Below are 16647 nucleotides of genomic sequence, written 5' to 3'. Positions count from 1 at the left end.
TTTATTAATTTTTGAGAAAACATAACAACAGGTCAATGTAACTTACTGAGCGCGAGATCTACTGTTCAGAGAGCTACTAGTTTAGAACTTTTTTCTTCTTTTGATGTGAGGAACGCCCTGCCCTGACTTATGGGCACCTTTTTTCATAACACCCTGTAGAATCTATCGTCTCCGGCTGTTACACCTTTCGTGGGGCACTCTTCATTTTAGAGACGACTTTTAATTACTTTATTTACATTTTTATGACTATCAACTGACCTGCTGAGCCTGGCGCCTCAGCCTTGCTTCCTCGACGGCTTCCTTCTTGGATGTGAGCGTCTTGTCGCGAATGGATGTGCGTCGCACAGACTGTGTGCGTGTGTTGTTACTTTGGGTTCGCTTCACGCGGCGCCGCTGGGCTTCCTGCAGCCGCTTTGTCTCCTGTTCACTGCGCAGCTCCAGAATGCGCTCTTTCAGCTCCGGGTCCTCGCAGATGTCTGTCAATCAATCAATCTTCATTATATTACAAGACTTACCAATATTGATTGATTTATTCATACAAAAAGTACATTATCAAAATGATAGGGAGAGAAAAAATGAGGTAACCTTGTGCTATTCCTCTCCTAAATTTAGATAAGGTTACAAATACTCCAAAATAGGTTAACAAATTGGTTTACTCAAAAATATTTCAAGACATACAAGGTTTGTACATGAACGCGTCAAGTTATTGTAACAATTACTATTCGAAAAACAAATAGAATAGAATACATTTATTAGCCTAATTTATTTATTTAGCGTATGGCAGATACACAACAAATATAGCCTATATCTCATGAGTCTCAAATGCCTAGATATACACTGTATATTTCCAAATTCGTTGAGATGTTGTGTAGTTTTCGGTCAGTAGAACATAAGTTTGTCTGACCGCCATTATATGCTAGTCCATTTAGCGTTACCCAATGTGCATCATATCATGGAGGCGAACTAACGTTACAGATAATTAAAATTCAAATTTTATTGATTTTCAAAAAATATATATATACAACACTTTCAAGACAAATATATATATATATATATATATATATATATATATATATATAAGAATCTACACCTGCAAAGAAACCCTGTGCGCAGGTGTGAGTTGCAATATAAATGTTTTTCAAAAATATTTTTTAACAAAAATGATCCAAAACAAATTTCTTGAAAAAAATACAGAATAAAAACTAGTACCTACTTAATAATAAAGAGGATACTAAAAATAAAGGAACGGAAGAAGAAAAGACGGAAAAGGCCAAGAATAAAAAAGAAGACGAAGAAGAAGGAGTTATAATTAAGTTAAAAAATCGATTGCTGGAACAATTTTGAAGGTTAAAGAAGGTTGAAACTCAATTAGCCTGAGAAACAGGATGTTACAATAATTGTAAATTATTAGACATAATATGCCAGTCAATATAAAAATAACAAAACAACACTCAGTCAATACAAGTATTGTCAATAAAATACAATAAAAAGTCACAACATTTACAATAAAAAAAGTACGGTATATTAATCCTATTCATATAACATTAATATTGATAAATTATATTCCAGATATTAAAATCTTCTATATCCATTTTCATGTCTATAAACTCTTCAACTTAGTAGAAATGGTTTTTCAAGAGAAATGTTTCTGAAACCTGTTTGAACCTCCTGTGATTAAGTTGCCTCACCTCAATAGGAAGCCTATTCGTTATAGTATATTTCGCACCTAGGGCCGAAAATGAGACTTTTCATTTTTGAAAAATGAAAAACATTTTTGCCCGTGGTGCGAACGCTATTTTTCGCCACACAGAAAAATGAACAAATATATGAGAATAATTGTTTATTAAGCACTTCCGAAAGCAAAAGTGGAAGATCATAGCTCTAGCAAATCTGAGGTAATCTGAATATCAGGAAATTGTCCAAGTATTTTTATTTTTATTCTGATTTGTCTAAATAACCTAAAAGATTATGTTCAATTATGTGGGAGGTTGAGTTTATACTTTTTATTCTTTCAAATGACAATAAGATGATATTATTATAAATGTTTTAATTATTGAATAATAAACTCAAATAATGAAAAGTTTTTTGATCAGCTGTTTAGCACACTTGAAATTTAGCGGCCGGAAAGGGTACTCTTTCCGGCCTTAGCCGGAAAGAAACCTGTTCTGACGTCAGACGAGAGTCAGCAAACAATGTCTTTCAGATATACGTAGGGACTGGAACAGCTGCTTTCTGTGCAATGTGGCGAAAATATTTAATTGCAACATTTGAGGTACTTTGGTCAGCTTTATGCAGTCTGCTTCTAGTTAAATTGAGCGTCTGATGGGATCATGAATTATAATAACGCAAGAAAGACAAGAAACGCAGCATTGGAGACAGTGAATCAGATGATTCCGAATCAGATGAAAATAGATTATGTAGAGTAATAGAGAGGTTTTCCACTGCAAGAAATGAAAAAGAGAAGAGCACAAATACAGTGAGGTCCCCGTTATAATGGCAGTGGAGAAAGATAGGAGAAAAACATTGCCGAACCTCTCTCTTGTCAATGCCGTGAGTGATCCGTGGTCTAGTGGATAGAGTGCTTGCGTAGCAGCACAGAGATCCCGGGTTCAATCCCTCTCATAACCAAAAGTTTTTTAACCAGATCACTCCCGTGTTATCGGATGGGCACGTTAAACTGTCGGTCCCGGCTGAAGTATGACAGTCGTCAGGACCATTGAGTTAGTTATATATTCAGGCGGTGGGACCTTCCCGCAAGGGACTCCCCACCAACAAAAGCCATACGAATTTACTTTTACTTCAACTGTTCATTCTCGTTTAAAATAATCAATTATATTTTATTAAGCAAGAAATTAATGTTTTTCAATAATTCATAATGACTTTTAATAATTAAGATGAAAATATTTTGTAATTAATTATCAATTCTACATTGTCAAAAGACGATCTGGCAACAGAGCAAAGCAAGAAAGAGATAGCGCTATCCGATTTGTTGAATGATAGCCAAGGATAGCAATACCATTTCTAATCAAACACTGCCATTATAACGTGGACCTCACTATAGGTGGTCATATTCTTCGACATGAGGGCATCCTTTGCTTTGATATCAAGAAAATAATGCTTTCAATAATGAAAAGTATTGACTGCAAGAACATTGTGTCTAGAGGTGTGAAAACGGTTGCTCAAAGACAAAACATATGTATGGAGCATTGCAACCTATGGCAGTGAAGCTTGGACGATAAGTGTGAAAGAAGAGAGAAGAGTTTCTGCTTTTGAGACATGCTGCTACAGAAGAATGCTGAGGATCAGTTAAAGAGAGAAGTAACGAATGAAGAGGTGTTTCAAAGAGTTGGAGAGAGAGAGAGGTTGTCTACTGAAAGAATTAAAAAAGAGAAGAGCTCAACTACACCTTTTCCAACTGTATTTGAGAAAGTATCAATTGTAATTGAGAATAGTCATTTGTATTTGAGAAAACGTCAGATGTAAATGAGAATAGTCAATTGTATTCGAGAAATCATCACTTGTAATTCAGAATAGTGATTTTTATTTGAGAAAGTATCATTTCAATTTGAGAACATACGATTTGAAATCGAGAAGTTGTCAGTTATAATTGAGAAATGATTTTAAAAAACCAGTGCTTCCAGTACTTATATTTTTAATAACTGTACTCACAAAAAATAATATGATAATATATCCAATATTCCAATAAAACGTTTAGTTGTTGAAAAAAAAATTCAAGCCCCAAAATCCATTGAAGGATTGTCGAACTGTTTGATCAAAAGATTCAATTGATTGATGATAGAGTTCAATTGCGCCGTGAACTTAGAGAATTTGATCTTCATCAAATGCAATACCGATATTTCACAAAATGTTTGGAGACAAAAGTCGCGTTGCCAATACATAGAAATAATACTCATTAATCATACTTTACCACATAAAATACTTTCACCATTAAAAATATTAATTTGTCCCCATGCAAAGGTTATGGTAGTAATATTATTGGAATAATACTGTGTACGTAGCACAGTATCCTTCCTTTCTCAAATCAAACCTGTACTGTAGGCTACAGAAAAGCCACGATATGTCAATTGGAGAAGTTTCTCATTTTCAATTGATATCTTCTCATTTACATATAACGATTTCCCAAAATACAATTCACTATTCTCAATTACATGTGATGACATCCCAAATAAAAATTGACTATTCTCATTTACATCTGACATTCTCTCAATTACAAGTGACTATTCTCAAATACAATTGATACTTTCTCAAATAAAATTGGAAAAGGTGTAGTTGGTCAAATTCTTCGACATGAGGGATTAACAAAAAAATAATGGAGGGAATGACTGAGGGAAGGAATGCGCGAGGAAGGCCTAGACTGGAGTGCATAGAACAATACTGAAGGAGGATGTGAGATGTGCCAACTAAAGTGACCTCAAAAGGATGGCGGATGACAGAGAGGCATGGAGAGTTGCTGTATAGAGAAAAGATTGATTATTTTTAATTCAATCAACTCACCAGCAGGAGTTTCATCATGCTTTGTTTTAGCATTTAGGTCAGCACCGTTTTGAACAAGTAACTCCAATACTTCCAACTGAAACAAAAAAATACGGATTTTATTCAATATGATAAAGTAGTCAAGCTTTCGCAGTCTTTTTATTGGTAAAATTATTTCTTTTCCTGGATTTGAGAATTTTGATTTGTATAAGAACCCTACTAACTAATAATTTATATTAGTTCAATAAAAATCTTAGTAGTAAATCTTAGTCTAAATCATAGAGAAACAATAGCGTAAGTAGATACCCCATGATATAGGGCGTTTAGTCGCAACTTTTACTGTTTCTCAAGCCGATTACTGTCGATTACTGTCCAATTTTACTGTTTTGACCGGGTAAGAGTGTATGAACGGCACAATATGAGAGACTACCAGCGTCATAAAGCTTCACGGGAAAGAACTACGTGGAGATAACAGTAAAAGTTGCGACATAAACTCCCCATACCATGGGATATCTACTTATGCTATTGTTCCTCTATGATACTATCAATTAATTATAGATAGGCGTCAGGATACGCTGCACACAAATAAAATAGTAGCGTTCACTGGCTGCGAACGATGAAATGGAAATTCCATGTACATTCGAGTTTCAATTCCATAGATTTCCCACGGCAGCTGGTGGAAGTTATTATTGTCTCTGTGTGCAGCCACATACAATTGATTTGAGTTTCCAGGTATATGATAATAAAACAAGCTGCACACAGGGACAATAGTAGCTACCACTAGCTGCAGAACGTGAAATTGTAAATTTCATGTACATTTCCGGACATTTCTCGTTTCCTAGGCTAGTAGGAAACAGCCTAAACAGACTACTAACTTTGCCAGCCATGTACTTTCTGGAGGTCATCACATATGTTGGTGAAAATTGGAGGGAACTATCCGTTGCACTTGATCATTCCTACAATACGAGGAGTGGTGGTTCGATCCTCGGTTACCCGGCACAATAGACTAACACTTCTGTAGAAAGGCCACACTATTGCGCAATAAAAATTATAAATACACTCCCACATAATTTTAAAGATATCTCCAACTTTCCAAAGATGAAGACTGAAATTATTAATCGGTTTCTTCCATGGGGTGCTCTAGAGGCAATGTTTTTTCTTTGACGTCTCCTCCTTGCACTATTGAATTGTCTGTGTTTATTATTGATTGTGACGATTCAATGTTGCAAAGCTTGTCTTTTATATGCAACTACTTGAATAAATGAAATTTGATTGATTGATTTGATGATCGGAAGGATAAGGGAGGTTCTGTTAAAAAGAGCGCGGTACACAGTGGATGAATGTGTGGATGTCTTGAGGGAAGAAAATTGAATATCATCGAATTAATAAAAAAATAAACATTTCCTTTAAATTAACTGAAATTGATCGATTTCTTCCACGGGGTGCTCCTAGAGGCAGTGTTGTTTTCGATGTCTCCTCCTTGCACTCACTATAATACCGGGCGATTCAAAAAGGAATTTACAACTTTTAAAATGTATATAAATCTTATCAAACAAGGTACACAGCTGGTTTTGGTGTTGTTTTAAAGGAAAACACTCCAAGTTTTTACCTTAGACCAGTTATAGAATAGACACGCTGGGAAGTCTAGCCTCTGAAGCCAACATCTACTGCCAAATCCACCCATCTTGACGTCACAACAGTGACGTCACGCATCGTATGGAAAACTTTCAGATTGTGTCTACTTCAGATTCATGGTGTTTTTAGGTTATTTCTAGCTACGGGCAAAAACGATATCGGTCAAGTTATAATGTGTTATGTGATATCGGCTTCAAAGTTATAATGTGTTTTGAAAATAATAATGTACGGTAGCCCACAAAACTAATTTATTGTCATACTGCAATGAGTTCACTTACATCATAACCAAGGATAATATTACAGTTACAACTTACAATATTTATGTGTATAAATTTCAACTTACGCATGGAAAGATATCCCACTTTTTTTTCTAAAAATTTCAGTGCAATTATATGCTGCGCAGGAGATTACCATTTTCATAAATAATAATTACATAAATAAATAACAATCTGCTATGGAAAACAAGCTATGTTTAACAACAATGTAAGTTAAACACCACAAACACTTACACAACAAATTCAAAAAAGTTTTCTATAATTTCTATACGATGCGTGACGTCACTGTTGTGACGTCAAGATAGGTGGATTTGGCAGTAGATGTTGGCTTCATCGACTTTCAGTATGAATATACAATGGGCCGTGTCTATTCTATAACTGGTCTAAGGTTTTTACTCGCGTAGTCTGATAGTGCCTGGTCGCGCCGCACAAGCGCTAGCGGCAGTTACGTCAAAGACGGCTGCCTTCACTAGACACGAGCGTGCTAGCTGTGTGTTTTGGTTTGAAGAATCGAAGTCTGCGACAACAGTTCAGCGTAATTTTCGTACCAAGTACACTAAAGATCCTCCTAGTAGGCCTACAATTTATGAGTGGCATAAATGTTTTGTAGAAACAAGGTGTTCAGTAAAACATACAAAATCCTCATACAAATTACTTGAGCAAGTGAGACAAAGTTTTGTCAAGAGCCCTACAAAATCGACCCGGCGTGCATCTCGAGATCTTAAGGTGCGTACAGATATACGCGCCGCGAACATGAGCAATTCACTTTTAATCAGCTGACTATATCTGTATTTTTACAGAAACGGTAAGATACAGATATAAAAAGCTTGGCATCAGCTGATTAAAAGTGAATGGCTCATGTTCGCGGCGCGTAAATCTGTACGCACCTTCAAAGTCCCACAATCGACAATTTGGTTTCATGAAAGATATGGTGTGTGTACCTCCTTTGCCAGCCACTCTACCTGAACTTAGAGCAAGGATTTGCATTGCTGTTGAGCAAGTTACACCTGAAAAGCTAGTGCGAGTCTGGGAAGAAATCGACTATCGATGGGATGTCGGCAGGATAACCAACGGAAGTCACATAGAACATCTTTAGTTTAAGGTAAAAAAACTTGAAGTTTTCTTTTAAAACAACACCAGAAACAGCTCTGTACCTTGTTTAATAAGATTAATATGAAATTTCAAAGTTTTAAAGTCCTTTTTGAATTACCCGGAATGTACTGTGTTTTATTATTGATTGTGACGATTCAATGTTGCGAAGCTTGTCTTTTTTATGAAACTCACTGAATAAATGAAATTTTAATTGATTGATTGAACATACATGTCCCCAGCAAGCAGCGGCATGTACTGGCTGCCAGTGATCCTGGTCGCGGCAGTCAGTGGCCACATGTTGCTCCTCCAACAGGAACTCGACCACCCTCAGGTACCCGTTGGCGGCCGCTATATGAAGGGGTGTCGCACCTCCACTGTCCCCGAGTTCAAGGTCACCACCGCGTCCACACGCTACCAGCGCCCTACAAAAAACACACAAATTCGTCAGTAAATAAATTAATTTGAAACGTACTATAAGTTCTGTGAACAGTAGACCTCACACAGTTTCTCATGTACATTGCATTTTAAATAGACACGGCTGCTTCAGACATCTGTGTAATGTATGCAATGAATAATCTACTTGTGAGCTGATTGATTATGAATAATTCTATAGTCTGATTAATCCTATCTTCAGAGTAGATGATATATATAGTGATATTGGAGTATAGAGGAAACTCTTTTTCCTTTCATATTATCCTTGAAATACAAAATTTCAAAAAATCTTCTGTATACATCGACGAGCAGTCAAAAAACGAATATTCCTGCCAAATGTCATAGAATTCTATCAAAGCGTTTGGCCTTAGATGCGTGACATACATAAAGACAGACGAAAGAAAATCCGAGTCCAACAGAATTGAGAAAGGTGTCATTTTGTAACAAAACACTTCAAGTTTAAGGTGTGGGTGTTATTTTGGTTGGATGTGACAGCCGTTGGTAATGCGACATACATCCTACCGATAATCGATTTCTTGCCACACTCGTACCAGCATATCAGGCGTAACTTGTGCAACCGCAGCGATCCGAATGTGATCCGATTTCGGAGGTCATTAAGATTGTCTGGTAGAGGCGGAACATAAATCTTATCCTTAATGAAACGCCACAGGAAGAAATCCATCAATGTTGAATCAAGTGAGTGAGTTGTCCATGTAATTGACACTGCACGGCCAATCCAGCGAAGTTGAAAGCGAATGTCTAGAAAATCCCAAACTTCTCCGTCAAAATGAGGTGGTGCACCGTCATGCTGAACAAGATGAACAAGTTCCCTTCTATTTCCAGCATGACGGTGCACCAGTTCATTTTGACACAGAAGTTAGGGACAATTCCTTTCAACTTTGCTGGATTTACCATGCAGGGCCAATTGCATGGCCACCTCGCTCACCGGATTTGAAATCGATGGATTTCTTCCTGTGGAGTTTCATTAAGGATGAGGTTTATGTTCCACCTCTATCAGACAATCTTAATGACCTCCGAAATCGGATCACATTCGGTACGAATGTGCTGGTACGAGTTTGGCTAGAAATCGATTATCGGTGGAATGTATGCCGCATTGCCAACGGCATTACATCAAAACAAAATAAAACCCACACCTTAAACCTGAAGTGTTCTGCTACAAAATGACACCTTTCTCAATTCTGTTGGACTCTGATTTTCTTTCGTCTGTCTTTATGTATGTCACGCATCTACGGCCAAACGCTATGATAGAATTCTATGAGATTTAGCAGGAATATTCGTTTTTTGACTGCTCGTCGATGTATAAAGAAGGTTTTTTGAAATTTTCAAGTTTCAAAAATTTCAAGGATAATATGAAAGGAAAAAGAGTTTTCTCCATACTCCAATATCACTATATATATATCATCTACTCTGAATATAGGATTAATCAGACTATAGAATTATTCATAATTAATCAGCTGACAAGTAGATTATTCATTGCATACATTACACAGACTGGTACGAGTATGTCAAAATCGATCATCGGTGGGATGTATGTCGCATTACCAACGGCTGTCACATCCAACCAAAATAACACCCAACTTAAAACTTGAAGTGTTTTATAACAAAATGACTGACACCTTTCTCAATTCTGTAAGTAATTTCAATAAATATTTATGTGCTTCATTGTTGTAAAGTCCTTTTATAATCACTCTGTATTTTTATGGATAACGATATTCATAATCGAATCAAATTTATTATCCGGTGGTTTCCATGGTCCCTTGTATTCCTTTATTGATTTATTACCCTTTCAGGTGCTTTTTCTTCTCTCTCTCTCTCTCTCTCTCTCTTCCTTTGGTAGAGAGTTAGTGGGGAGGATATTTTGAATATTCTTTCCGAAGAATGGACAAATATATGTCCAAATCTCCGCCAATTTATGTAGATGCATAACAATATTATCTTTATTATTACAAATTGCTTTTTTCGTATCATTACAGTTTATATAATTATTTTCTTAGTCTATATTATGTAAATTCATCTATATTTTGCTGTATTGTCAGATATTTTATATAAGGTGTAAAGCCAGTATATATTGTAATCTACATAAATTAAGTACTCAATCAATCAATCTTCGTCTCCGTCTCTGTTCTATTTTGAACGAAAAAGATGTTGATGTTCTCAATACCACTATAATTGTTCAAAATTAATTTACATTACAGAACCATATTTCATGGTAACACCTACCACAGCATCAGCTGAAATAATGTTTGTTATTGTTGAAGGAACAGTTCCTTTAGCAATTGTTCAAAGAACAACAACAGTTCCTTGAACATGTTGTTCGTTCAACAATAACAAACAACATTATTTCAGCTGAAGCTGTAGTAGGTGTTACCATGAAATTAATATGGTTCAGTAATGTAAATTATTTTTTTGTTATAGTCATTCAATCTCAGCTGCTTTCCATGCATGAAATCGAACCGGTAAACAGCTGTTTGCAGAACAAATAAACAAATGATTCTCATTACAGCATACTCCACTGTAATGAAACTATATGTTTTCTTTACAGTCGAGTTTCCTAGTTCCGAAATAGGAACAGCAAAACTGCTACAAAAAACCACTTTCAGCGCTCCAGGTAGAAGTTTTGTCAACTTCCACAAAATTCCTGATTTGGAATTTGTAAACTAGGTTATGTTCATAGAATGCATGTAGTATCGTCAGCACAAGCAGGTAATGTTTTCTATTTCTCAATTATTCTTCTTTAGATTATTATGACAAAAAATAGTGTACGTTACTTAGACGTGAATGTCTTTTGCAGTGCTCGAATAAAATTCTAGTCTCGGCTAACGCTTCGACTAGAAACATCATTCTCGCCGCACAAGATTGATAAGGGAGGTGGACCAGAGAATAGTTCGAGTAGCGTACAATGGATATTTCCACCCAGCTCTAACGTATGGCCTGATATTGTGGGGTGCGGCATCCGCTTCATTGATGGCCTTCAGAGTGCAAAAACGGCTACTGAGAATGATGTTTAGGAAGCCACCAAGAACCCCATGCAGACATTTATTCAGGGAAGCTAAGATCCTGCCGTTCCATGTCTGTATATCCTAGAGGCTGCATTGTATGGATTTTCCCGCAAGGACGAGTGGACTACAGGCGCTACCGTACATGGCTACAACACACGGGCAAGGAATATGCTGAGACTCCAACCTCATCCAACAAGATTTTTTGAAGCTAAGCCAGAGCATGGCGTCGAAGGATCTTAAACGCACTACCAGTGGAAATTCTCGATACTTCAAATAGAAGAACATTCAAGAGACTACTGAGGAAATTGGCTACAAGAGAGATGTTTTCTACAGTTTACTGAGTTTTTCTCATATACAGTGTGAGAAATAAAACTAGTGAAATATTATAATAGTTATATGATGTCATCTTTATTTTTTGGACTTCAAACATTCACGGAGATTTTGATGACCTGACAGATTGTATGATTTTATTGTAACTGACAAATGCGAAACGTTTATGTAAAATGTATATGCATGAATAAATATTATATATTATTATTATTATTATTATTATTATTAGTATTATTATTATTATTATTAATGCCCCTTCCCGTCCATGTTACGTAAGATACTATTTCTTTCATTATGGAGAAATACCCAACACTCTTACCATACAACAAATAATAGCTTCTGTTTTTTCTTGTAATCCATCATATTTGCCATTACTCTGTGGTCCCAGTGGACACTGTTCACTTGTACTCGTTGTATAATTTTGAAACTAATATTTAATTCTAGTCAACTACCTGAGATCCCTGAGCATGATGGTTTCAGTGGCTGCCCTCGTCTCGTCGATCAACTCCTGTGTGACACCACGCCGCGCCATCTCGGACTCTATGTGCTCAAGGCGGCTCGTCCTCGCAGATGTCATAGGCCATGTTGCCATCTGCGTTCACTGCTAGCAAATTGGCACCACTGCAATACACATCAAATTTGAAGTGAGACAATGGGAAGGAAATGATATTTATTTAGCGTATAGCAGATACACAACAAATATGTAGCTCATGAGTCTCAAATGCCTGCATATACACTGTATATTTCCAATTTCTTTGAGATGTTGTGTAGTTTTCGGTCAGGAGAACATAAGTTTGTCTGACCGCCATTACATGCTAGTCCATTTATTTTACAATTTAGCGTTACCCAATTTGCACCATGGAGGCGAACTAGCGTTAAACATATTTCAGTTATAAAACTGATTGGTGGAACAATTTTGAGGTTGAAGAAGGTTAAAACTCAATTTCACAGGGAAAAACTTTTTCAAAATCATCTTTACCATTACAAATGTCCAAAATTTATTATTATTTATTGTATAAAATACTATAATCATATACAATTATGACATTGGAGGAAAAACTAGGCTGAACCTGTACTATTTCTCTCCAAAAATTTTGATAAAATGTTAATGTTGCTTCAAACTGTAATTTATCACATAAAAACGATCCAAATATAGAATTTCAGTTTAGAATTTGCACCCAGAAATCATGTTATCAATCATGTTTTATGATTGATAACAATAAGAAATGTATGAATTCAGGCTTTATTTATAGAATAAAATTATATTACCCTTTTATTTTTATTTACTGGTACATAAATCATGACAATAATTGGGAGAGAAGCAAAAGGCTTAGCCCAAAACTGCTTCTCTACCGATTTTGATAAAATAGCCAATTGCAATCCAAAATTAGGTTATGTATCTTCCACTATCTTTTTACAGAAATGTATTTTTCTTGAATTAATAAAATAATATATTTAAAATACAAATTATAAACAACTAGTTTCAGTAATCCCCACCAACTCCGGGTTTACAGATAATGGAACAAATGTTGACCAGCCTCATTTCGTGAAATTCCTAGGGGTTGCTCTGGACCAGCATATTTCTTGGGATTGCTATACTGATCAGCTCTGTGGGAGAATTGCATCTGGCGTTTTGCACTCTGACAAATGAGAAAATTGAATGATACTAAACTGAATTTGGCAGACTAATACTCACTGATTATGTCACACATCCGCTATGATATTGTCGTGTGGGGTTGGTCCTGCCAAAATTTGGAGTGGGTGTTTAAGCTCTAAAAAAATCAATTATAGTACGTGCAAATTTACTTCGGACTTGAGATGGACATCCGCAGCAGAGAAAGCATACAGCGGGAGGGATACAGAGGCGCGATGTTGCCGTTTTGAAGCGGACAGCGATCTCAAACTTCTAGTGACTGTTCATGTGCCCATGCTACCAGTCTGAGAGCGGCCAGACGACTGACAAATTGGCAACTGCACTTCCACCTATTACTCTATTAATCACTGTAATTGGCTGATCTTTCTCCATTTCTCTGCGCTGCATTTTCCTCCAAGTCTGAAGTAGATTTGCACAGACTATAGATGTATCTATAGAGTCCTGTAGGAACCACTTCAAAGAACTAGGCATACTAACGGTTCCCTCTATTTATATATTGATGAGGAGATTATGTATGTTGGATACATAACAAGACTATGGCTAGAAATGCTGATTCGCATGAATACAATTCAAGAACTAGAGGGGACTATGCTTCAATGTATCTCATAAAAGCTCTTTTTGAGAAAATTCTACATAAATGGGCCTTGAATTTATTAGAAAGCTTCCTATAGTGTGGTCCACGTTATAATGGCAGTGTTTGATTAGCAATCGTATTACCATCCTTGTCTATCATTCAACAGAGCGGATAGCGCTATCTCTTTCTATCTTTGCTCTGTTGCAAGATCGTATTTTTACAATGTAGAATTAAAAATTAATTAACAGAATATTTCATCTTGAATGGAAATTCATTATGAAATTATTGAAAGATATAATTGATTATTTAAAACGAGAATGAACAGTTAATATAACATCGATAAACCTGCATCAGCTACTGTCTATAGAAGGCATTGACAAGACAGAGAATCGCCAACGTTGTTGTTCTATCTTTCTCCACTGTCATTATAACGTGGACCTCACTATAGTTATTTTCCTTAATTGCATTAATTCTATTTTTGGACAATTGTATCCAAATTTGGGAGAGGAAAAGTTTTGGGCTTTAAGCCTTTTGTTTCTTTTCCACTCATCCATAGTTGAGAATGATATTGTATCTATAATGAGGTCCACGTTATAATGGCAGTGGAGGAAGATAGCAGAACAACGTCGCCAAACCTCTGTCTTGCCATGCCTGCTTCTATAGACGGTAGCTAATACAGGTTTATTGATGCAATATTAACTGTTCATTCTTGTTTAGAATAATCAATATATTTTATAAGCAATAAATTATATTTTTCAATAATTTCATATTGATTTTTAATGATTAGGATGAAATATTTTGTCAATAAACATTGTTAAAAAGACGATCTGGCAACAGAGCAAAGAGAGAAAGAGACAGTGCTATCCGCTTTGTTGATTGATAGACAAGGATAGCAATACCATTGCTAATCAAACACTGCCAATATAACTTGGACCTCATATATCAATGTATAAATAAAATGAAATTAAATAAAAATCCTAAGAAATTGTCAGAGATTGACAGGGATTTATCAGAGATTGACAATGGTGTAATAACCGAAACCGGTCTTTCTAAGTATCAATAAATCTGTGGTTTTTGACAATTTCTTAGTCTTTTTCATTCAATATGAATAATTACCACAATATCAACTTCTCAACTACATAAATAGTATAAATAAAAATTCATTTTATTGTGTTTGTCTGCTTCGTTGAATTGTGTTTGTAATGAAAAGGGGTTCTTCAATGTTGTATTCCATCACGAACTGCTCATTATTAAATCACTTTTTGCTATTAGAAAAAACGACTAGCAGTCAGATATTTTACAATAAATGAATTAATCACCTCACTGTGACGAGATCTTTCGGCAGGTCCGCCATCTTCTTGGTTGTCAATTTCTTGGATGACAACCAGAAGATGGCGAACCTGCCGAAAGATCTCGTCACAGTGAGTGATTAATTCATTTATTGTAAAATATCTGACTGCTAGTCGTTTTTTCTAATAGCAAAAAGTGAAAAAGGGTTAATCCATACCTGGCAATGAGGTAGGAGACTAGATGCAGATGACCGCAGGTGGCGGCCGCGTGGAGGGGCGTCCACTTTTCGCTGTCCTCAGCATTTACGTTGGCACCAAACTCGAGCAGCAGCTTCATCATATCCTCGTTGTCGTCTATGCAGCACTAACATTAACACAACATTAAACATCATTAGTCACTAATGAAACCGGCCACACAAGTTACTAACAATGTAGTAAAACACATGATAGAGGTTGAATTAAATTAGCCAGGAATAAAAATTAACAGATATTGGGCCATATGAATAAAGTTGAGCATTTGCTTATACTTCTAAAATATTGAGCATATGCTTCATTTTCTAGGAATAAACGTGAGCAAAGCCTTTTGCTCATGCTCATAAAAAATAGTTTGAGCATTTGCTCAAAAGTAAAGCTTATGCTCGAAATTGTATGAATAAACTAGAGCATGCTTCAAAAAAAGTGAGTCTTGTCTAGAGCAGCTTTTCACCTTTTGCTCATAGTAAAATGCCTGACTAATTCGTGTGAGGAAGAGGAAACTATACCATCTACACAAAAGTTGCAGATATTTTTGAGGTTGGTATAAATTAATAATTATTAAAGCAAAATTGACTGCTTTTTCAATATATGTAATAGCATTCAAATAAGTGAAATGTTAATTGAATTTGTTATCAAAAGTGAAGAAAAGTTTTCTATACGATGCTGACGTAACGATGGAGCGATATGGCAGTAGATGTTGGCTTCATCGACTTTCAGTATGGGGCGTGTCTATTTTATAACTGGTCTAAGGCATTTGCTCCAGAGTTCAGAAGCATAAGGTAAGAGTATAAGGTGAGACTTATTGATATAAAAATGAGCAAATGCTTATGCTTCTACCAAATGCTCTCGAGAAAAAACTTATGCTCCATACTTATGCTCATGAGCATATTCTCTGGTTTTATTCATATGGCCCATTGTTTCACATTAGCAATTGAATTTTATCGTTGAGGCAGGCGGAAGTGACAATAAAAGACAATTTTTCAACTTACTTGATGTAATGCAGTTAATCCATCCTCGTTGGTGGAATCTGGACTAACGCCTCTCATTAATAGTTTTCTCACTGAAATCAAATAATAAAGAATTCATTACCGTATATAATATTATAATAGAATAATAAGAATGAACATCAATAATTATTATTGAACGAAAAACCCAATTAATTGCTGTAAATCACCCAAAGAATTCTGCTACTGCAAATATTGACAACAGGGTAACAGCTAGATGGAAATTCGATGAACGCTACTATACAAAAATTATTTGTCAGCCCGGGAATCGAACCCAGTACCTCCTAATTGCCGGTCAGGAATGGCTTACCCTTACACCAAACTGACAATCTCTGGATAGCAGCGCTCATTTTATACAAAGCTATAGCAGCCAGTATAATGTAGAATGAAGATCATTCAATAATTTCTTTATATTAATTACTGAAATTCATCAAGGGTACATGGAATTCATTGAGGGTTCATGAAAGTATCTCTTCTAGTTTTATTCAACTTTATAGCCAGGTTGCACAAAAGCCTGTTCAGTTATTTAATCGTGATTAAATTCCCTGAGAACCAATCAGAGAAGGCTTTTTTCGAAGAGACTGGTTCTCATG

The 16647-nt window shown here is 35.9% G+C and overlaps 1 protein-coding gene across 1 annotated transcript; it reads right to left on the bottom strand.

Moving 5' to 3' along the window:
• Window positions 1-258: 258 nt before the first annotated feature.
• On the bottom strand, window positions 259-16110 carry LOC111059249 (protein phosphatase 1 regulatory subunit 16A; the record flags this gene model as incomplete). Its single annotated transcript, XM_039445269.1, is given in 7 exon segments — window positions 259-476; window positions 4516-4591; window positions 7726-7918; window positions 11731-11835; window positions 11837-11899; window positions 15014-15159; window positions 16040-16110. Coding segments are annotated over 7 exon segments (872 nt in total), but the record flags the coding sequence as incomplete, so codon positions are not given.
• Between the last annotated feature and the right edge of the window lie 537 nt (window positions 16111-16647).

This window comes from Nilaparvata lugens, unplaced genomic scaffold, assembly GCF_014356525.2.
Source record: "Nilaparvata lugens isolate BPH unplaced genomic scaffold, ASM1435652v1 scaffold6530, whole genome shotgun sequence".
In the NCBI taxonomy this organism is placed as follows: domain Eukaryota; kingdom Metazoa; phylum Arthropoda; class Insecta; order Hemiptera; family Delphacidae; genus Nilaparvata; species Nilaparvata lugens.
Note: the sequence above shows the minus strand (reverse complement) of the source record. Positions and strands in the feature narration are given on the sequence as shown.